Raw genomic sequence first — 22,246 nt, 5'->3', positions numbered from 1 at the left:
GAGGGAGACGCTCTGGATGAAATGGGTGTTTTTAGGATGCAGAAGAGAAAAAGATCATTACAAGAGGGAAGGCCCGGTGTAGGTGAGAAGGGGGAAATCCATTTCTGCATGGTTGTGGGCTCTTTGCCAACATCACCCATTACCTTGGGGCAGACGTGAAAGAGGCAGATGTTTTGTTTTGTCTGAGGGCGGTGACAGGGGGACACTAGGGTGCTGGCAAGGAATGGACCATTGACCCTAAGCTGGAAAGGGCGGGAACTGAAGAGAGCAGCAGGGACCATGGATGTCCCCGGGAACTTGAAGAGAGCTGTCAAGGAACGACGTGGACAAGCGAGCTGGAAAGAGAGGGGGTGGGGGCTCAGAAAGAGGAAGGCCTGCATGGGAGCCCCTGGGGGTGACAACAAGATGCAGGCTGTGCCCGAGGGAAGAGGTGGCTGTGGCAACGGGTTCTCTGGAGGTGACAAGGTCCACCTCGTTGCTATCACCCCCCCATCACTTCCTCCCAGCCAGCGGGGTCCATAGAAAAGCAGTAATGTCCTCCCTAGTGTGGGTGATGGGTAAAGCCCGTGGGAATGAGCCTCAAGGCGCGAGAAGCTTCCACCCGCGAGCAGCCCAGTCTCTCCAGGATGGGTGGGGTTTTTGGCCAAGCAGCTCGTTGGGCAGGACCAGGAGGAGAGCAGCAGGTCTGCCTTTGAAAAGTTGAGGACCCATGTGCCCCAAGAGTGGGTGGGATAGAATGGCGGCCAGTGCAGGCCCCGAGCACTCCTGGGTAGGGGCCCAGATGGGGACCCCCAACCTGCTCAGACAGATGAGGGCGGCAACCTCTGAGCTCGTGTGTCTCCAGCCTCTTACTGTATTTTCCCTTCCCAGGTCATTCCCAAGCCGAAGGGCAAGGAGCAGACTGGCAGCTCCTGGGGCTGGACAGACCCTCAGGCCCCTGGGGCCTCGCCTCCCATGGCACCCCGGGGTGCAGTCAGACCAGGCTGAGCAGGGCCCCCCACTCAGAGCTCCCTCCCTCGTGGGACAGACCCTCCTGCTAGGAAGTCTGGGTCCCTGCAGCCTGCCCCTCTCAGCCACGTCTCGCAGACCCTGGCCTTCCCAGTTCCCAAGCAGGCAGGAGGTGGCACCCACCCTTTCCTCTTTTGGGGTACGCATGCATGCTGCCCAGGGAGTGTCAGCCCTGCCGGGGAATGGGGCAACAGGCCGAGGCCAGACAGCTGCGGATGGACAGACAGACAGACTGGCCAGACCCTCGGCATGGCTCCTTGCCGGCAGCAGCTGAGCTCAGGGGGACAAGGGGGCGCCGGGCAGGGGGCCCACTGTCTCCTGCTCGTGGCTTCCCTTCCTCCTCATCCCAGGAGCCTCCTCGCTGGCCAACTGTACTAAAACTCCGGAAAACCATGGCGGGGAGGTTTTCCAATTAGAACATTCTTTTTCCGATCTGTGGATGATTCTTAAAGCAGCAAAGAGCCATTCTTCGGGGCACGCGAGGATTATCTGCCAGCAAGGCCCTGGCTCGGCTCAGGCCTGGGGGCTCCGGAGGGCCGGCCTGGGGCTGCTGCAAAGCGGCGGACAGAGGCAGATTCTGGGTTTGGGGGCTTCAGGTCACACAGGCGGGGACCCAGGTGGGTATTTCCCAGGCTGATTCAAAGCAGCGGGGGCCAAGGGCAGCGGGAGGACCGGGCTGCAGTGAGGGGAAGGTGTTAGCCTGCGGCCTGTGCAAGCTCTCATGTCTCCTTGCTTTCCAATAAGGCCATAGAATGAGGGATTCCCAGGCGTGGAACTGGTCTGCCTCTCCCATCAGATGGGGAGCCGCTCCAGGGAAGGACTGGGGTGGCCCAGTCTGGGGGCAGGGTGGGGTGGGGGCAGCAGCACAGTGGGGTCAGGAGGCCCAAAGAGGACATTTGGTGAGTGGGGGGGGGTTGCATGCCAATAGGGGGACCACAGCCCCTTAGCCGGGAGCCCAGGCCAGGGCCGGGTGGAGGCCCCCGAGGCAAGACCGTGACAGTGGGGGCAGGTGAGGCGCCTCACCCCGTCGGCTGAGGGGTTGGATCAACTCCCGGCAACCTGAGCAGCTGGTTCCCAAGTCCCAGGCCCTGCCCTGCAGGCTCCGGGCTCCTCAGGGTGCATGGCGGGTGCAGCCACGCCTGGGGACCCCTGCCCCTTGGGGATCCGCCCTGCTCGCGGCTGGTAGAGTCGCCCAGCAAGTGGAAACTGGTCGAAGAGCTTAGGAGGATGAGGCGGCAGGGCGGGGCTCCGGGAAGGAGGGCGGGGACAAGGGGATGATGATGCAAGCAAGAGCTGGGCCCTCCCCACGAGTGAGCCGCAGCCCCCCACCCCTGCCCCAGCTTCTCCACCTCCAAGCCGCTGGTGGGGGCAGGTGGGGGTGTGGAGGCGCCATCGGGAGCAGCTGGAGCCTTTTAGTCCCAGCTCTGCCACGGACTAGCTGTGCAACCCCGTTTAGGACCCGTCCATCTCTGAGCCTCTGTTTCCCCATTTGTACAACCGCAGGGTTCTGGTTGGGTGGCCGTCTTACGGTCCTTCAGGTGTGGGGTCACGCTGCCCCAGGGAGCGGCTGTCCCCTGCCTAGCCTGGGTGGGCTCTCTGGCACCTGACAGCTTGCACGGCCCATCCGTCCTTCCCCTCCGTAGCCTGGGAACTCTGCATCTAGCCCTGCTTGCCCAAATTCTGCACCTGGGAATCCATCTGCACCACCTGCGCCTGGGCTGTGGCCCCCCTCAGCATACGGGGTGCCTCTGCCCTCCTGGGCCTCATGTCTCCCCAGGCAGGAGGCGCCACCCTCGAGCCACCCCACTTCCAGCAGGGCAAGTGCCATGCAGGTGGCACCGCTGCTGAGTTACCGTGCTCTGGGGAGGGGAGCCCAGCGTGGGGGCCACCCGCCGCGCCCAGGGCCTTGGCCTAGAACTCGAGGGGGCGCCCAGGGCAAGTTCACGAAGGTTGGTGAGGGAGATAAGGTTGCAACTGTGAGTGAGTGGGAGACCACTCGGTGTCCCTAGGGAGGAAATGCCATTCCAGAACAAGGGGGCACCTTATGTGGGCCCGGCGGGGTGAAAGCACTGGGTGTATCTGGGCCCAGGTCATTTGGGACCTGGGAGCCCGGTTTCGGGGACCGGAGGGGGCTGGGGGGAGGGGAGGGGTGGGGGAGGGGCAAAGCATCGCGGGGGCAGTGACCAGGTGGGCAGGGCAGGGCGGGGCAGTGGCTGTGCCAGCCAAACCCGTTTGCAGGATCAGCTGCAGGGCCTGGCAGCCTGGCAGGGAGGGAGGGGCCAGGGTAGGGCTGGTCCCCTTGGCTGGAGCTGTCATGGCGGAGCTGGCTGAGTCACCGGGCCATGGGAAGAGCTCGAGGCCCAGGGCAGCCTCCTGCTCAGGGGCCCTGCTTGCTCATGCCCTGCAGCTGCCCCAGCTCCCACCCCCTCCGCCGAGTCAGGGCTCTGCAGGGAGCTTGCCCTTGTCTGCTGCTGGCCTTCCCTGACATCTAATCCACCACTCTGTCCTGTACGTTCTACGTCTTGAAGCGAGGGGCTGTTGAGGGGACCAGAGAGGGGATCATATAGTGAGAGCATTTAGGAGCTAGGACGGCAAGCCCAGTGGAAGGCCACCAGCAGTCAGGGGAGGGGGCTTGAAGCTGGCCACTGGACTGGGGTATGTGAGGCTGGAAGCAGAAAAATGATAGTTGGCAAGAGACAGACTTTATAAGCCCACTGTGCATCTGTCCCCACCCACCCCCCACATTCACACACACAAACAGAGGTGAACCCCAGGAAGGGAAAGATGGGGCCCGTTTCCAGAGTGGCAATCACCCCTTCACCCCCCTGCCTTCTACAAACATTCTCAGACCCCCCTGCACTGGTCTCTGTGCCCCAGCAGTGAATCAGACAGGGCCCTGCCCTCCTGGGGCTCACAACCTGGAACAATGATGGGTGACGGCCACCGTGACAGATCGATGTCACCCGAGGGAACTCAGGGAGGGCAGAGAAGGAAGTGAGTAGCTCGCCTGGGTGACACGCCGTCAGGGGAGGATTTACGGACATCTGAGCTGAGTTTTGAAGAATGAGTTCACTAGCCAGACGCTCTAGGACATTCTAGGGTGTCTGAGCATCCGGGAGCCAACACCCCAAGGTGAGAGGACACACGATGTCCTCAGGAGTCAGAAGGCAGCTGCTGTGGCCAGAAGGCAGTGAGCAAAGCGGGGTGGGGGCTGGCTGTGCAGTAGCAGAGTCTGACCCCAACCCTGTGACCCCATCACCCCGGCAGGCCAACTCCTGGCCGACTCTATGCCGTCTCTCGGACCGGACTAACGGTCCCCACGAGCAGGCCTCCTGCCCTGGCCCCTGGCCCAGCACTTTGCGCCTGGGAAGCCCTCGACAAGCAGGAAGGCAAGGCTTACCCAACCGTGCAGGCTCGGTCGGGCCTCTGCGCCCAGGCCGCGCACGGGGCAGGCCCTCCCGCCCCGCTGGCCGCCATGCCCGGGAAGCCCCCAGGGCCCCCAGGACGGCCTTCCGGGGAGAGAACGCTTCCCAGGCGAGCTCCTGCTCCTTCTTGCCTGCCTCCAGGACTTCCTGCATGATCTCAGCCGCCAGGCACCCCCAGCCCCCGCCCGCGCCCCTCCCCGTCCTGTCTGGGAGCTCCATCTGTAAAATGGATCTAGGAACCGTGCTTCTCCACCGCCCGAAACCCACAGCATCTGGGGAAGTCGTTGGCCCAAGCGAGCGGGGGCCCAGCGCTCGGGGACGCCGGAGACCTTCAAGTGGCCGAGGCCGAGGCCGAGGCCGGTGCGGCCTCCCCGGGGTGCTGCGCGCCCGGAGGAATTTGCCTGGAAGCTTCTCCGCGGCCACACGGGCCTCCTGGCGCTGGCTCAGGGCGCAGAGCGCGCGGCGGGGCGAGGGGTGCCCGGGCCTCGGTTTCTCCCGCAGCCCCCGGGGCGGGGCCGGGAGGGGGCGGGCGCGCCGAGAACACTGGCGGGAGAATGTGCGGAATGTGCCAGGCGCATCTACCTACCCCAGGAGAGGGCAGGGGAAGGGGGCCGGCCGAGGGGAGGGGCGAGGGGCGAGGCTCCGGGCGGCCGGAGCAAACCTGTTTGTTCTCCTGCGGGCCGAGCCCAGTCGCGCCTCCTCGCCGCCCTGCGCGCTCCCCGCCGCGCCCCGCGCCCCCGCTGCCCCCGCGCTCCAACGCCCCCCGGCCTGGCCCGGAAGGGCGCTGCCCACCCGAGGGAGCCCGCGCCCCTGCAGCCCCTGCGCCCGCCGCCCCACGAGCCGGGCACCTGTGCCAGGTAGGGCTGTCGAGTAGCCGTCGGACGCGGCCCGACGGGGAGACAGCGGGGGCGCCCGCCGGGGACCCCACGCCTGAGGCCGAGCTCGTACCCAGCCGGGTGAGTGGGGACCACGCACGGCCTCAGTTTCCCCCTCCAGAAACCAGACGGCTCTGAGCATCCCTCCTGGAGGTCTGCTGGGGGAGGGAGTGCTGCACTTGGGTCCCTCTGTCCTCGTCCTTTCTGGAAGAGACAGTTTGATAAACGGCCCGCGGCCAGGCTGCTCTGAGAGTTGCTTCCAGTCCCATCCGAGTGAGGGCATCTTGGGTCAGTTACTTCACCCCGTGCCCATTTTAGAGATGAGGAAACTGAGACCCAGAGGCTGGGTCACCCTGGGGATCCCCCCCCCCTCATCCTGGAGGCCCAGGGGGCAGGGGGCTTTGCGGGTGGCTTATGAAGGGCATGTGCTGGGCTTAGGGTGAGCGCCAGGAGGGCGGCCGGGAAGGGAGCTGCTCAGACAGAAGGCGCCGAATCGAGTGTCGCTCGGCGTTATCTCCGGGATCTGCAGCGGGCTGGCTCTGTGGCTGGATTGTTCTGAAGCCTGGTCCTTTTTTCGGACAGCGGCTGAAAGCTCAGCTCCTCTCGTCCGTCCGGCTTGGCTACCTCCCGCCTGGGGCGCCTGGCAGCTCCCTCTGTCCAGGGGGTTCCTCCCCCGGGGCTGCTGGGGGCTCAGACGGGGTAGGTGGGGGCTGTGGCTGGGCTGTGGGACGTCATCTGAGGTGCCAGAGGAGTTGCGTTCTCCCTGAGCCGTTTAGTTTGCACTTAACCTTGACACTGGCATCTCAGGGCTTGGGAAGCTGATGGAGGGCGGGGAGTGCGCCCACACGCTGGGAACAGAGCCCCTCCCATCCCCACCTCCGCCTCCAGCGGTAGTGGCCAGCCCTCTGGCACCTGGAGCCAAGGAAGTGGGGCTCCGTGGGCTGATAGGCCTGCAGAGTAAGGCGGGGGCTCTGGGTTAGAGCCCCAGAGCTGCAGAGGGAGGCTGGGGCCCCTTAGAAGCAAGTGGCCAGAGTTCCAGACAAGGGCCTGCTGGCACAAAGGGCCATGGCAGCCTGGGGCAGGAGGGTCACCTCTGGTTGGGAGGGTCAGGGCAGGCTTCCTGGAGAGGAGGGCTTGGAAGTGGGAAATGGAGCTCAGAGCCAGCGGTCAAGGCCCCCTGCCTGTGTACATCTTTTGGGACCCCTTGAGTCCAGCCTCCCCGACCAAGCTCTCTTTCTCCCAGGTCTTCTGTGAACTGTCCCCCGTGAATTGTCCACCCAAAACAGGGGAATGGGGGCTTGGAGAGAAAGCAGACCCGGGCCTTGCCCTGGTAGTGACAGTCAGGTGGGGAAGCCAGACAAGCCACTCAGTAAGGAGCTGCCACCTGATTGAAAATGCCGGCAATGGTTGTCCACTCATCTCCTGCTCAGATTCTAGAAAGAGCCCTCCCCAAGGGTGGTGTCCCCAGGGGCAGCCCACGACTTACCACGACCTCCCCCAGCCTATGTCGCATTTCTTCCCAGCTCCCCGCCACCCTCCTGAGATCCAGGAGTGCAGAGACTCGGAACCGTTCTCAGTCGCAGGAAGCTGGACGCCTGCTGCCTCCTTCTCCACTCGAGCCCCCGCAGTTGACCTGTCCCTTTAGTCTGGACCTTGCTGGAAGCCAGCAGGGCCCCTGGGAAGTGGAGCAGCAGGACTGGCTGCTCCACTGTCCCAAACCCAGTAGGGCAGGGGCTGGCTGACGGGGGGTCCCGAAGCCGAGTGGTTCAATGAGCGGCTGCAACCCCAACTCAGCCACCAGCCAGGTGGGCACCCCGGAGCCAGGCACGCATCCTCTCGAGGCCTCGGTTTCTGCACCTGCTGTGACGCAGCCACAGTGGGGAGGGGAGAGGTCAGGGGCCCGTGGGGAGGGAAAAGCTGGCCAGGATGTGGTCCTTCCACCTGAGGAAGAAGTTTAAAAAAATCTCTGCTTGTCTATGCTGGCCAGGCATCCAATGGCAATCCAGATCTTTCTGCCAAAGTTGGATGAGTTTTCTTTTTGCCTTTCATAGTTTTTACTTTTAACTTTATCCTTTTGATTAAATTGAAAACTTACAGGAAGTTGGTAAGAATTGTATGGAGGGGGGGGTGTTGATATTTTGTTGTGAGCACTTGTGTGACCGGAACCTTCCACTGGACAGTGACCATGACATGGAGGGGACAGGAGCTGGGCTTGGCAGCCCCACAGGGCTGGGTTCCATTCCTGGCCTCGATAAATGCTAGTTGAGTGACTGCGGCTGAGTCCTCACGCGGCCACCTGGGCTGACCATAAGGAGCCAGGCGGGTTGATGACCTCTCAGATGTTTCTGGAGTTCGGTGGTTTCAAAGACGCTTTCACAACCCAGGTCACCGTCCTTGAGGTGGGCAGGTGGGTCTGCTCATTTTTCCAAAGAGAAACCGAGGCACAGAGAGGGACTTGCTCCAAACCATAAGAGAATTGGAAGTGACCAGGTAAACGTCTGGGCCTTGGCGAGCGTTTTCGGATCACTTGCCCGTGTTGGGCGCTGGGGCACTGGGAGGATGGAGAACTGGCATGGGGGGCAGTGGAGGGGCCAGTCTAGGTGGGCAAGAGACTGGAGAATGAGGGGGCACCTGGGGGATTCGGAACCTTCGTCACCCCTCATTAACACCTTCTGGCGTCCCCTCAGAGCTGCCCCCTGGGCAGGTGGCCGGCTGGTGGCCTCTGGCTGGGGCCCCATCCGCGGGCACACCTCACCACGGGCCCCCGTGACTTGTTGGCTCAGCACGCCACTTTCTGATGACTAGGTCAGTTTCCCGGAGGCTTGATGTGGCAGAGGGTTGCTATGGAGACAGCGGGCACGGTTCCAGTCACAAGAACGGGTATCCCTGGTGAAAAATGCTTACATCAGTCAGTGTCTGGTTTAGACTTCAAAAAAAAAAAAGAGGTCGGCAGAAACCACGAAAAGCAGGACTGGCTTCCCCACTTCTGCCTGGCGAGCGCCTACTCATTCTTTAGGGCCGCGGCCAAGGGCACCTCCTTAGGCAGCGAAGCTGGTCTCGCCCTCCCCTGGGCCCCCGTCTGTCTGTCTCCCCAGCACCCAGCCTGGTGGCGAACTTGCGGGAAGGGCTTGTTGAGGAAATGCAAATGTGATCTCAAGCAGTTGCCTTCTTCCCTTTGGGCCTCCATTTTCTGATCTGATAATTGGGGCAGTGATAGGAGGTGAGGGTGGGGGGGCTCAGAGTTGGGGTCCTGAGGACAGGAAGGTCGGGGGGGGAGCAAGGGGCCTGGGAGAGAAGACAAGGGAGTCCAGGGTATCTGGGTGGTTCTTAAACTTTGAACTTCACTCATGTTCACCTAGAACTTGCCCACTGTTGGGGGCAAGTAGGGGGTGAGTTCCCTGCAAAGGCTGAACGGGTGGTAGCAGGAAGGGAGAAGGAGAGAGACGGAGGGAGTGTGGGGGTGGGGGGGGTGGGGGGCTCCATGAGCCCCGGGTCCCTTGCAACCCCACTGGCTGCCTGGAGGTGGCTCTGGAGGGGACCCTATTTGGGCTGAGAGGGCTCGCGGCCCCCACTGTCCCCTGGCCTCCGCAGCGACGTTTCACACACCAGGCCCGAGCAGTCGCTTTTATCCCACCCTCCGTGAGCCAGAAGATAAATGGGTGCCTGAGAACCCTGGGGGAGCCCGGGGCCCCAGGGGGACAGCCTTCCCTCCTCGGGGCCCCCACTTGCCATGGTTTGGGGAAGGAGCTGGCCTGCCCCAGACGGCAGCCTCCCAGGCTCCTCTAGGGCCGACGCCGAGAAGTCTAGGTTCTGGGGTGTTGCGGGTGGAGGGTGGGGGGAAGCTGAAATTCCAGACTTTCATGCAAAAGTCATTTACCTGTAAAGCACATTTACAAACACACCCCCCCCCACCCCCACCCCCAAGTGTTCTTTTTCCATAGTACATTTTTTTTTTCCCCTATACATCCCAAGTCTCCTCTGGGTGGGAGCTCACTGGGGGCTTCTGGGAGCTGAGCCGTGAGCAGTGGATGAGGCCAGGGTCTCTGATCACCTGAATCTTGGCAGCACCTGCTCTGTCCCCTCCCTGGAGGAAAGTGACCTGACTGCTGGCTGCTGACTGGCCAGGATGTCCCAGTCCCCAAGAAGTGGCCACGGGAGGCGGCTTCATTAAATGGGACGTTTGATCACTCACACCCTTTTGGCCAAGGGACAGTTGGCAAAGGGCCTCCCCATGAGGAAGCCCCGCTCGGGTCAGGCCCCTCACGCTCCCTTGCCCATCCGGCTGGCCCCATTCATCTCTGTGCCCGGGGCCTTTGTCAGCCTGGCACTTCGTGCTGCGGCCTCCTCCAGGAAGCCCTCCGTGGCCAGCACTCTTTCCCTACTCTCCTGGGCCTCTGGCTCCTGGGGCAGTGGGGATTCCGGAGGGCGAATCCTGGGACATGAGGAAGCCCCAGCAGATTGTCACTGCCAGCTTTTCTCTGGGTTCAGGTGAGCCCCGGGACCCCAGCGATGAGCAGCGGGGCTGGGCCCAAGCCCACAGCTTCCCCGAGAGACCAGGTGCAGGGGCCAGAGTGGGGTCCCGGATCTTTGGACTCCTTGTCCAGTGCTCTTTCCCATACACCCTTCCCGGGAAGCCTTCAAGGGACCCCCTTCTCAGGCCATTACTCCCCAAGGGAGGACCCTTATCTGGGGCATCTGCTTGAAACTCACCCAAAGAGGACTCTGGAGAATATCCTGGAGGGCGGCCCCGAGGCATGGGGACCAGGCCGCAACTGTTGTTTTCCTGGGCTGGGGTCTCTGAGCACCCCACTTCTCGGTACATGCACGTCCGTTGGGCCATCCACTTGGGAGGTGACCAGAACAAGGATGGTGGGGAACCAGCACCCCTCAGGGGAAAGGACGGGCCTGGGGTGGCCAGGGCCTTTTTGCAATTTTGCCTCCTCCTTTGTGACCCAGGTGGGAGCAGTTCCTTTCCCCTCCTGCCCAGGAGCCCCCCAAACTGCTCTTAGCCCAAGCTTTCCTGAAACATGGCCTGGGATGGGCACCTGCTGTGTCCTACCTCTTCCTCTCGCCAGCTCCTGCCCCAAACCTAAAAGGCCCACCCAGAGTTGAGCTGCGGCCTCTGGTTCCGAGAAACAGAGCTGGGCATGGTCCCCGCAGGCCGGGACGAGCCCAGGATCGGGCCCTCCCCAAGGTTGGCGCACGTGGGAAAACGGAGCTGGGCTTCCTCTCAGCAACCTGGGTACAAAGTGCCACAAGTAAACTTCGGGAAAGACACCGAAGTTGTCACCCAGCTCACACACATTCACACAAGCCCCAGCACACGTGTCCTCTGGCTGGATCTCATTTGTTGGCAGCGACGTCTGGTGCTCCAGGAAGACAGAGCTAAAGGCGTTTTCTTCCCCCTTCCCTCCGGGTTGCCCTAGGAGCTCCCCCTGGCACCTAGCACTCCATTCTCCATGGTTTGGGAGCTGTCCTCTTCCCCTGTCACCCCAAGGGACAATCTCTTGGCCTACTCTCTCGCACAAGAGCCCACGCCTGGGGCAGCCACAGAACTTTCTCTGAGAGGGTCTTCTGTCTGGGAGGCAGGGCATGTCCCCATGGGGTGACAGGGTGCCCCCCTCCTGCCGCCGCTATCTCCATCTCGGTCTCCCATGCACCAGCCAAGCCTCGGTGTCATTGTCCGCCAACTGCCCTGGCTCTCTCCTCCATGATCTGCGCCGACTCGCTGCTGACCTCTGATGACACCAGGCCGCCTGCCCCTGCCCATTGGCTCCTCCTCTTCTGTCCAGTGTGGCCAGGGGCCTCTTCCCTTAGATGTTGCTCGGTGGCCTGGAGAGGCTGCAGCTGGCGGGAGGAAGGGGGAGAGGGAGCTCCTGAGTGGCATTCAGAGGCCACCTGCATTCAGGTCACCATGTCTCCCACCCAGCCCTGCCAGTGTCGCTACCCCTGGTGCCGTCCCCAGCACCCCAAGACACATCCGCAGGCTAATGGGAGACGGAGATCTGTCCTGGAAGTATAGGGGCTGGCTCAGAGCTTGTACGTGGAGGGAGGCCTGTGTACCAGGGGGGCCTTGGCTAGTGGGGCTCCAGGGGTGTGCCACGAGGGACAGCTGGTAGGGAAGCTGTCGGATAAGTCAACAGGGCATTGTGGGGTTCCCAAAGAACCAGAAGGCTTTCCACCAGCAGGGTAGAAGAAGGGGCTGTGGGGCTGCCCAGTGTTCTAGCTCGAGATAGACTCTGGCAGGCCATTGGGAGATGAGGCCACCCGCCAGTGTCAAGACACGAGCTGGGGCCAGATCCCCATGCTCTGTCTTGGGAGGGTCCTATCAGGAGGATGCCCAGCAAGCAGGTCTTCAGGCCGGATGCCAGCTGGGTCACAAGTTGGCACCCTTTTACAGATGAAGAGACTGAGGTTCAGAGAGGAACCCATGCAAGACCACTTAGGAAAGGGGGCAGGCTCTTTACAATAATCAGAGCCTGTGGGACAGTGCTCTCAGGCTGGGCAGCATCTTCCAGATGCTGGTGTGGCTGGGAAGGGTTTAAAGGAGCCCCTGGTTCCCAGAGGAGAGGAAGTCGGGAAGGCCTGGGCAGGAAGCGGGCCTCTTCGTTTTCAAAGGCAGCTGGAGATGGTGGCATTGCAGGGCTGAGCCAGGAAGGCACGGGGGCACCACTCAAATTTCTTCTTGAATTCTTTTCTGCATTTTGTTCTGTCACAAGCCTGGGGGCATGGGTAGGCCTGGCGCTCTGGGGAAGGCAAGTGGTTCGTGGAAGGACTTGGAGGGGAGGCTGCTGGGGAGGGGGCGGGGAGTGCAGCGTGGCTGCCCCCATCCCAAGGGTCTTGGGGTTGAGTGTGCTTGGGCCCGGGCCGGGCTGAGCCCCTCGGGAGGCCTTGTGTGGCGGTGGGAGTGTGGAGAGCCCCCCTCGCCCGGGGAGGACGTGGTGCGGCCCCTGGGTGTGGGCTCCTGACGCCCAGGGCCCCCGCTTTGGAGGAAGCAGCCGAGGCAGCCAGCGGTGGGCGTACGTGGGCCAGCTGGACCCCGTTTCTATTCCGCTGGGTGTGGGGTGGGCGGGGGACCCTCCGCGGGCCGCTGGCTGGGTGCGTGGCCTGGAGCGGGCCTCAGTTTCCTCCCTGAGAAGCGGGACGACACCACCCCGAGGCTTCACTGCAATGGCAATGCCTGGCGCTGGGGACGCGGAGGGTCCGTGCAGGGCTGCCCACCTGGTGCCATCCCTGTAACCCGCCTCCCGGGGCCACCCAAGGGTGCGAGCTTTGATTCCAGGGCGAGGGTCCTAGTGCACAGGGCTCCTTGCACCATCGCTGCACGTGGCCAAGCCGGAGCAGTGCTGCTCCACACACACACACACACACACACCCCACATACACACCCGCTGTCTTCCTCTCCCAGGGCCCGGGAGGGCCTGGGGACACACTCGCGCAGGCTCGCAGGTGGGGGGGCTTAAGCCCAGGCTGCCTGGCCCCACTGCTATCACAGCCTTCGGGGGGGGGCCCTGGTGCCACTAGCTTGGATGCCACCAGTATTTGGGGGCCGTCCCCGCCTGTCAGGGCCTTTCCCTGCTACCCGGGAGCCTGGGCCTGGGCTTGTGGTTTCTCCCTGCCTCCAGGAATGTCCTCTCCCTCTCCCCCTCCCACACACGCTTGACACCAGAGCAGAAGAAGGAGTGCCAGGCCCTGTGACGGCGGCACGCCCATCCCTCCGCCGTCAGCAGCTGATGTCGCAGGCCCTGACAGAGCCCTCACACAGACGCCTGCGGGGTCCCCAGCCCTTAGAAACCCAGTGGTGGGCAAGACGCGAGCGTCGGGGCATCGGGGTCCCTCCCGGCGGGCTGGCACCCTTGGATGTTTGGGCCGCCTTTCTCTCTCCTGTGGGAGAATCCCTGGGCCCTGCGCGCCTTCCCTCTCTCCTCACCTCCACCTCCCTCCTCAGCGGGGCCCACTTGGCATCAACTCCAAGACTCATCACCCCTGATCCAACAGCCCCAGCCCAGCTCCCATGCCAATGGGTGCAACCACTCTTCAGTCTACCACACAGGAAGTACACGTTGATTTGGAAAAGCAGGCCACGCAGAGGAGGAAAGCATTTTGAACATCCTTTCAGATGTGTCTGTCTATGCTAATGTAAATATATTTTCACATACATTGCACCATCCTCCAAGTCTTGGTTTAGAATCTGCTTTTCACTTAATGATATGTCAGAAACGTAGCTGAAGGCATGTTAAGTATGTATCAATTGCATTTTTAATAGCTGCATAGTATTTCCTTGAACGGATGGATCATAGGATGTTTAAATACAACTGTTAGCACTCAGATTCTTTCCAGATTTTGTGCGTTACACTCAGCACCGGGCCATCTTGTGTAAGGCTGTGTTCTCCTCCTGCGGTTGCCACCTTGGGGTAGGGTGCCACAACGGGGATTTCTGGGTTAATAGGTTTGTCATTTTCAGGGCTTTTGATACATACGGATAATTGTCTTCCAGAAAGCTCCCCCTAACTCCCTTCCCATCACGCCGCTCACATCTGTGGGCGAGGGCTGTCCCCGGCTGGCTGTCCTCTCGGATGTCCGTTCTGTGCTGCTCTCTGGAAAGGGCCAGGCAAGATGTCCTCGTTTCCTCGGGCTGGCCTAACGAAGTACCCCAACCGAGCCGTGTGGGCTCCCAGAAATCAAGGCATCGGCAGCACCAGGCTCCCGCCTTCCTCATCTCTGTGTAGCTTCTGGTGGTTGGCCGGCCACCCCCAGTGCTCCTTGGCTTGTAGGAAGCGACCCTCCGACCTTGGGCCCCTCTCTCTTCACACAGCCCTCTTCTCCGTCTCTCCTTGTGTCTCTTCTCTTCAAATAAAGACACTGGTCAGAATGGATTAGAACCCACCCTACTGCAGTGTGGCCTCATCCTAATTGAACCAATTCCATCTGCAAAGCCCCTATTTCCCAAGAGTCACCTTCACAGTATGGGAGGGTTAGAGCTTTGGCCTAACTTTGGGGTGACACATTCAACCCACAGTACAGGGGCAGGGGGATGGTCATTGCAAGAGGGAAGCCGGATCTGGGGTTTGGTAAGTCCAGAGCAGAACCCGATGGGAGTTGACATAGGTGTGTTGGGAGTTGGGGGGCACCTCGGCCCTGCTCTCCATGAGGCTGGTGGAGGGGGCAGGTCAAGCAGGGAGGATTTGGGTCAACAGTGCTTGAGGAGTTGGGGAGAGCCCTGGGGGAGCAGTGCTGGCCTGAGGAAAGGTGGGGTTCAGCCCTGGGCAGAGTTGGGGGGGCAGGTCGAGGTGATGGTGGCCTGAACCGTGGCCATGGGGGGCTGTTGGAGGGGGGCTGGTGAGGTGGGGGGAGGGGCTGGTGAGGTGGGGGGAGAGGCTGGGCACGCACCTCTCTGGCCAGGACATGGATTCACGCCCTGTCTGTCTGTCTGTCTGATATGCCATCATTTTAAAGCCTCTTCAACCCAAAGAGCTGCCCTCCTCTTTGTCCTGTGGAAAGATCCTGGCCTGGCAGTGTTCTTTCTGGCTCTCTCAGATCTGTTCCCCCATCAGAAAAGAAATCTGTCTTCTGAAACACAGCCCAGCTTGAGGACAAGGAGCCAGTGTGGGGGCCCGTGAGGTAGGGCTGTGGGCCCTGGGCAGGGAGGGAGCCTGCCGACTGTGGGTTCACCTGTGGAGGTGGGTGCCTGAGGCAGCGTGGGGCCCTGGGTGGGTTTGATTTGGCAGAAATCTTCTCGGCAGTACATCTGGGATGAGGGCAGCCAGGCCTGTGTGGCCTGAGGATCACCCCTGGGACGAGTTCTGCTGGGCATATGGGCCTCACATTTGTAGCTCTCTGTCCTGCTCATTTGGTGACATTTACAGGAGGGCTGCCTCTTGGCGATGGGGATCATTTGGTTTGCCCTTGGTCCCCTGCCCTGTCCGGTTCAGCAGGCCCCACCCCAGGGGACCCATGGGCCCGACCTCCACAGAAACATTTCCAGGCCCTGCCAGCTGGCAGCAGTGCGGGGCTGGTGTCAGCTCAGCCCTGGAAGGGGGTTACCACTGGCCTGTGCCCCCCAGCATCCCAGTCCCATTCTGAGGTTGACCAGGAGCTGGCAGTGGGGTCCCTGGCTTTCCCCACGGGGGACAGAACTGCCCTCCATTCCAAACAGAGCCATGCCCCCTCGTCCAGGCCAGTCTGGGCCCAGTGGGGGACAGAACCCACTCCCAGCCCAGGACAGGCTCCCGTCCAGCTGTCTGGCCGGCTTTGCCAGGCCAGGTGGGGGCAGGCACGTGCCTAAACGTTGGCTCATTCTGTCCTCATGTCCAAAGAACATTCTGGGTGGCCTTGGTGGGCCAGGGGCTGCCATGAAGCCTCAGAGCCCAGCCAGTGACCCTCGAGCCATCACAGACACCTGAGGTGACAGGCTGCACGCGTGTCTTTGTCCCCAGGAGCCCTGTCAAGTCAACCGCGAAAGGGCCACACAGCAGATATGATGAGCCTCTCGGCCCTCGGAGGCAGCCACAAAGGTGAGGCCAAGGGCCAGCAGCCCGTGCGGAGGGGTGGAAAGGGGGTCCCTGGGGCTGGGGCTCCCCTTCTGAGGCGGCCTGGCCTTGCCCCTGTCAGGGAAGGCGCTCTCGCCAGGCGAGGAGGAGCGCAACAACGTCCTCAAGCAGATGAAAGTGCGCACCACGCTGAAGGGGGACAAGAGTTGGATCACCAAGCAGGACGACTTGGAGGGCCGCACCATGTAAGGCGGAAGCGGCCGTGGCACACAGGGGGAGCCATCCTTGGGGGGACAAGGGACTGCCACATTTGGCACTCAGCCAGGCAGCAGGGGAGAGGTGGCCTCAGGGCCTGGCCGGTGGCGGAGCCTGGGAACCACTCTTTGGGGACCCCTCTTTCTCCAGAGAACTGCCCTCCAGCCGGAGCCGCGCCACCTCCTTTTCCTCAGCAGGGGAGGTCCAGAAGGCCAGGTAAGGGGGTGGGGACGCTTGTGCAGCGTGGCGAAGGGTGGCAGGAATCTCCCAGAAAACCAGGGTAGGAAAGGACCAATCCAGAAAGAAAGAACAACGAAAGCAGCAGGAGAAAGTTCCTCGCCCTCAGCCCAGTGTGGGGGGAGCCTTGGGAGCAAGTTGGTCAAAATCGACTCCATCCTCTTGGGAAGGGCAGCCTGGGGGTCTGCTGGCCTTGCTGTGTGTCCTCGGGGCCAGCTGTTCCCCCTGCCGCTGGTCTCCCTGGCTCCAGTGATGAAAATGGCCCTTAACTAAGCAAGATGCTGTTTGGTTTCTGTGCCAAGGGGACCAGGATGTCCTCTCTCGATTTATTGAAAAAGCATCTCGTCTCAAGGACCTTTGTGTAGCTGTGTCCAGAGGGGGCCTCCTGAGAGAGAAAGGGGATCAGGGCAGGGTCCTTGCTCCCAACAGCTGGGAGAGGCAGGAGCAGCTCAGGGCCCAGAACGGGGATGACACAATGTCTAAATAAATCCTTGTCTCTCATTTACTCCCTGGGAGGCCCAGGCCAGCCACGATCCATGGCCTGAACCCCCAAGGCTCCCCCACCCCACCCACAGGCACTTCATTCCAGAAGGCTTGTGTGGCTAGAAGGGGGTTAAGCAACCTTTCTTTCTTGGCCGCCATCCCAAGGGCTTCTGGGACTTGGCCTCTGGGGGACACTTGCACCTCTAGGAGGCTGCCCCTTGGTGAGGTCAGGGGCTGTGTGGATGGAGAACTTGGGGTGCTACACTGCCCTGCCCAGCTGCCCACGTGGGGTCCTCTTAGAGCTGACCCCACAGCTCCAGCCTGGACAGGGAGACCATCTGCCCAGAGCCCTTGACTCCTTGCCCAGGAATAAGGCAAGTCCCTGGAGCCTGGTGTTTTCCGGCTGCTGGCCATCCCCTGGCCCAGCCCCCCTGCCTCAATCTTCCATCCAGGCTTGTGATGGGGGCATCCATGGGGCCAGGGGAGGGAAGGGCCCAGAGGAGGGAAGAGGGGGTACTCGGCTCTTTCCTGCCTGTGCTGGGCTCATCCTGCTGGACCTTCTAGAGCCTTCCTGGATGAGGCCATGGTGGAACATCAGGACTGTGGAAGTCCGTGGCTCTCACCCAACTCTAGCCACAGTTGGGTCTAAATGAGAAGCAGGGGGTGGCAGGGCTGCCGGCTCTCTGAGAGGAGTTCTCCCTCGGGGCACCGAGTGTGACCTGAGCCTTGGGGAGCGCTGGGGCCTGGCAGGCCAGGGAGCAGCTGCACTTTGGGGGTTACACCTCTGCAGCCAGTGCCTGGCCACCGAACACCCCAGCCCCGGCCACTGAAGCCTCGGCTGCAGGTCCCTGACTCCTGCCAGCCAACACCCTTTGCCTTCTTTCTCCCTGGCAGGCCTCCGAACACCAGGGCTCCCGACGGCTACATCATCAGGTGGGTGACGGCAGGCCCCCAGCCTGTTCCCCTCCACCCACCCACCCCCTAACTTCTCACTGCGCCGGCCCCTCCAGGGGGAAGTCACCGAGCTGCTTCTCCTGGGTTCTCTTTTAGGGGAGTGTTCACCAAGCCCATACACAGCTCATCCCAGTCCCAGCAGCACTTTCCCAAGGCCAATGGCGCTCCAAAGAGGTACGTTCACGGGGGGCAGCTGGGGGGCAGCAGCTCTTGGGGAGCAGCACGGGGGCTGAGCCCAGGCCACTGGTGAGGGGAGAGGCCAAGGAAGACCGGACACTGGGCTGTGTCCCTGAGGCCTCCTGGGCACCCGGCAGGGCCCCCCGCTTCCCCAGACCCCCCATCCACCTGCCACGTGCCTGCTGGGTGGGCACAGCGACACTTCTTGCCTCCTCAGTGCCGGCAGTCTGGTGAGAGCAGCTAGTGCCAGTGCTCCCCGGCCCTCTTCCTCTGGCTACAAGATGACCACTGAGGATTACAAGAAGCTGTGAGTAGATTGCCCTGGGCCCTGCCTGGTGTCCCCTGCCTCTGGGCACAGCCCTGGGGACAGCTAGTCCCACTAGTCAGAGACCCTCTGCCAGTAACAGTTGTGGCCTGGAGCCCACCTCAGGGTGAGGAGACCCAGGAAGGCCCTGCACCCGTCCAGTCCTTCAGCTGGGCTGGGCTGGGGGGGCCTGGTGACCCCGAGGACACTTTCAGCCTAAGTCTGGGCTGTTTCCTGGATGTAAATCTGTGGGTTCCCCCTGCAGCCCCCCTTGAGGTCCCCCTCAAAGGCTCCGTCCCGTGTGCCCAGAGGTGTGGGAGGAGCTGGGAAACACTTCCTGGGAAGGGGAAGACCGGAACTGGGCCTTGAGGGACAGCGGGGATCGCAACAGGGAGAGCAGGCCCCCGGGGGTGCAGCCTGTGGGTGGGAGCAGGGTGGGAGGCGTGTGTGTGGGGGAGAGAGGCAGCCACAACCGCCACATCCTCAGCCTGTCTCCCCCCACCCCACCCCACCCCAGGGCCCCCTACAATGTCAGGCGCAGCTCATCCTTGGGGGCTGTGGAGGAGGAGGAGGCACCCTTCTCTTCTGACGAGCAGAAAAAGAGGTAACAGCGCCCACTGGGTCTCCCCATCACCCCCAACCCAGGCTCCTTCTTCACTGCCCCTTCCCTGGCCATCCCCTGCTCCCGCTCCCCTGCCCCGCCCCAGGCCCACACAGCTCCTGGGACCCCCTAGGGGATGAATAGCCAAGCTGCGACCCCCAGTCCCTCCTTCCACCCTCTGGCTTGGGGACCCAGTCCCCTCACCCCCACTGTGGGCCGTGATGGAGATGGATTGCTGAGCCCAAGGCCTTCTACGTGCCTTCAGCTCCGGGCTCAGCCTGTTCCCAATGCCAACCCGTGGCCGCCTCAGTGAAGGTCTGTGATGGCTGCGGTGGCCCTGAGGCATCCTGGGTATGTCCCAGGCCAGGCTGGCAGAACGCTCAGCTGTGTCCCCTGTGCTGCCCCAGGTCGGAGGCTGCGAGCAGCGTGGTGAGGAAGACGGCACCCCGGGAGCACTCCTACGTTCTGTCAGCGGCCAAGAAAAGCGCCGGGTGAGCCTCAGAGCCGGGAGCCACAGCGAGGGACACGTCCCTGCCCCTTGGGGCCTCAGTTCTTCCTCGGGCTGGGGAGGGCGCGGGTTGGGAGGGCACTTCCAAGGGCCTTCCTGGCCAGACCTTTCCAGATTCTCAGATGCACTTTCAAGAAGACAGAGGGGCCTCTGCCAACAGGGCAGCCGAGGTGCCGGGAGTGGGGGAGAGGCCTGGGGCCCGCCAAGGCGGAGGGCTCTGCCCAACACGCCAACCTTCTGTCTCCTTTCCAGCAGCCCCACCCAGGAGACGCAGGCCCTGTTTATCGTGAAGTGGTAAGTGGCAGCAAGGGAAGCCTTGGGCTCCTGTCAGCAGGGGTGTTGTGCGGGGGCTTTGCAGAGGGCATAGGGGTGTGTAGGGCTGCTGCCAGCTTAGGTGGCAGGAGCCTGACTGACAGGATGCTAAAACTGAGGCTTGTGTCCGGAAACTTCCATTTGTGAAAGGCTAACGGGGCTGAGCCCCTGGCTCAAGATGGACCTGGGGTCTTGAAGTAAAAGTAGCTACTGGGGTACAGAGGAGTTGTTCCCATCCTCCCTCTCCTGCTCCTCCGGGGACAGGCAGGAGGGGTCGCTGGGCTGGGGCCCAGAAGCATGTCATTCAGAGCCCCCTGGGCCCAGGGAGGTATCTGCCCCCCTTCCGTCAGCCGGGAGGCAGCGGGAAGGCACTGGAAGGCCTTCTCCTTGGTGACTGGCAACAGTCCTCCCTGCCTCTCATCCACCCTCTGCTCTCACGCTGCTGTCTGACCATTGGGAAAAGTTCCCCTGGGAGGTGACCCTGATGGTGGAGACAGGCCCTAAAGGGGAACACCTTTGGTGGAGGACGGGGGTAGTCTGCGGGGTGGGGGAGAGAAGGACTCCACTTCTAGGGACTTGAGTTTTAGGGGCCTTCGGTGGGGTGGTGAGAGCAGAGGAGCTGGCAGGCCCAGTGTCCCAGGCCAAGGTGCCAGCTGGGGCAAAGGCCAGGAGCAGGTCTGGCTGGGCCCTGGGCTTGGTCATCTAGACACCAATGAAAGCATGTCCTTCAAAGCAAGCTCCAGAGTGGCCAAGGAGGACACCAGCGCCCTGGAGACTGGCCATGCATCTCTTCTCTTCTCACCCAAAGGGTTGAGGTTGTGGATGAAGACGGACCTTCTGAGCAGAGCTGGGACCCACCTGCTCTGGCAAGATCCCCTGCTGGCCTCAGAAGGTACTCACGCACTCCTGTCTGCCCAGGGCCGCCAGCCAGGCCACCTCCTTGCTGGGCCTCAGGGTCAGTGTCCCCACGTGCCAGGGTGGGGCATGGAAATCCTTCAGGACCCATCTGGCTAGCTGGCCCAGGGCTGAAAGTGGCAGAGCAGCCTGGCCTCCAGGGAGAGACGACTGAGCTTTTGTCTCTTCAGTGTTTATCTGTGTCACCTCAACCCTTGTGCCACTGAGCCCAGTGACAGCCCAACATCTGAGAAGGGTCTGAAATGTGGGGTCTGACAGGAGTGGGCCAGAGGCTCCACAGTCCCCAGAGCCGTGCCTGTGCCTGGATTTTGGGGGCAGGGGTGTCTGATGCTCTTTGCCAGTATGGACGGAGGCAGAACCCAAATGGCCCGGGCAATTTGGATTGAGCACATGCCAAGTGTGCCTAGCTCATCCTGGAGCCGGGAGCCCAGGTAGGTGCTGTCGGCTGGCTGGGGCCTGCCAGCCAGGGAGGGTCTGGATGTGGGGTGACAGGGCAGAGGCAGGCGGAGGGCTAGGGATCTCACCCCAGGCCCGGCCTGGATTCGTCCCGGTTTCTGGGTCCCAAGTCTCTGGACAGATGATGGCACAGCCTTGCTGGCTGATGCCGAGAAATCAATACCCCGGAACGGCACCAAGTCCTGCCGTGCGCTCCGTGGCCCAGATATCGCTGCCATGGAAAGCACCTGCCTGGACTGAGGGCTCTGCCCGAGCCGGAGTCTGCTGGGAGCTGCTGGGCCTCTGGTGCACCCTTGGAGGACCCTGAGGCCAGACAGGGGGTTCTTACAAGTCCAGAATGCCACCACAGCCCCCTTCCCCACCTTGGGCCCTGAGCATCAGGAAGGAGCCTCCCTGTTTGTCTGGCTGCCCCCACGATATTACTCTCGTCCATAATCACTTTCAGAGAAGCGGAAAGATGTGCGGGCTCTTTCCAAGGCTGCATCAGCAGGATGTGGTGATGGATGGGATCTGGGGGTTGAGCAAGATGGATGCTTTAAAGCATCAGCCTTCAGGGGTGGCTGGGAACCCCATTTACAGAGACGGGGGAGTCTGAGGGGGTGAGGCCCGGGGGAGAATGGAAACGGCCCGGGGATAGCTGGAGTTGTCGTCAGCAGTGGGCAGGATGGGTGAGGCGCAGACAAGGCCTGGGTTAGCAAAGCACCCCAAAACTCAGGTATCCAAGGGGGAGATGAAGGATCTGGGGTGTCAAGCTGGAGAAGAACAAACTTGGGGTCATGAAGAGCTGTTACGGGGACAGGGAGCAAACCTGTCTTGCCTGTATGACCCCAGGAAACAGGACTAGGACCAGATTATAGAACATTCCCAATGGCCTCCATCGGGAAGGAAAGAGTCCCCCTCTTCAGAAGTGTGCCCCAGGGGCTGCTCAAGAAAGTTGGAGAGGGAGGGCCAAGCTCCTGAGAGTTGCCTCAGCTCAATGTTGCCGATAGTTTTTCCCTCACCTCAGATCGTGCAGTCACAAGATTTTGAAGCCACCCAGGTAGCCTTTCTCCCCGACCCTGTCCCATGAGGCTTTGCACTGGGCCAGCAGCCACCAGCCATCCCCCCACGCCTGCAGAGAGACCTGTCACAACTGGGCCTTCCAGACTGTGACAGGGGACGATCACAGCCAGAGTAGCTAAGGAGAAGCCAGTACACAGGTTCAGGCCAAGGCCCATCCCCAACTCTGCTGCTTCCTGGCTGTGGC

General features: G+C 62.2%; 1 protein-coding gene across 12 annotated transcripts in view; it reads left to right on the top strand.

The window, feature by feature from the left end:
• Positions 1–5,112: 5,112 nt before the first annotated feature.
• Positions 5,113–22,246, top strand: part of ZNF185 (zinc finger protein 185 with LIM domain) — a 55,787-nt gene continuing 38,653 nt past the window's right edge. For 2 of the 12 annotated variants that reach the window (XM_037821682.1, XM_037821679.1), the window contains exons 1-11: positions 14,765–14,929; positions 15,745–15,822; positions 15,920–16,043; positions 16,204–16,269; positions 17,668–17,706; positions 17,824–17,901; positions 18,122–18,211; positions 18,726–18,812; positions 19,217–19,300; positions 19,570–19,611; positions 20,363–20,584. In XM_037821682.1, the coding sequence (XP_037677610.1) occupies positions 15,786–15,822; positions 15,920–16,043; positions 16,204–16,269; positions 17,668–17,706; positions 17,824–17,901; positions 18,122–18,211; positions 18,726–18,812; positions 19,217–19,300; positions 19,570–19,611; positions 20,363–20,584 (869 nt within the window). In that variant the 5' untranslated portion in view covers positions 14,765–14,929; positions 15,745–15,785. Of the gene's footprint in view, positions 5,390–6,831; positions 7,114–14,701; positions 14,930–15,744; positions 15,823–15,919; positions 16,044–16,203; positions 16,270–17,667; positions 17,707–17,823; positions 17,902–18,121; positions 18,212–18,725; positions 18,813–19,216; positions 19,301–19,569; positions 19,612–20,362; positions 20,585–22,246 lie in introns of those variants that run through there. The other 10 variants (XM_037821670.1, XM_037821674.1, XM_037821673.1 and 7 more) reach the window with 10 other exon arrangements.

The sequence above is a fragment of the Choloepus didactylus genome, chromosome X, assembly GCF_015220235.1.
Source record: "Choloepus didactylus isolate mChoDid1 chromosome X, mChoDid1.pri, whole genome shotgun sequence".
NCBI lineage: Eukaryota > Metazoa > Chordata > Mammalia > Pilosa > Megalonychidae > Choloepus > Choloepus didactylus.
Note: the sequence above shows the minus strand (reverse complement) of the source record. Positions and strands in the feature narration are given on the sequence as shown.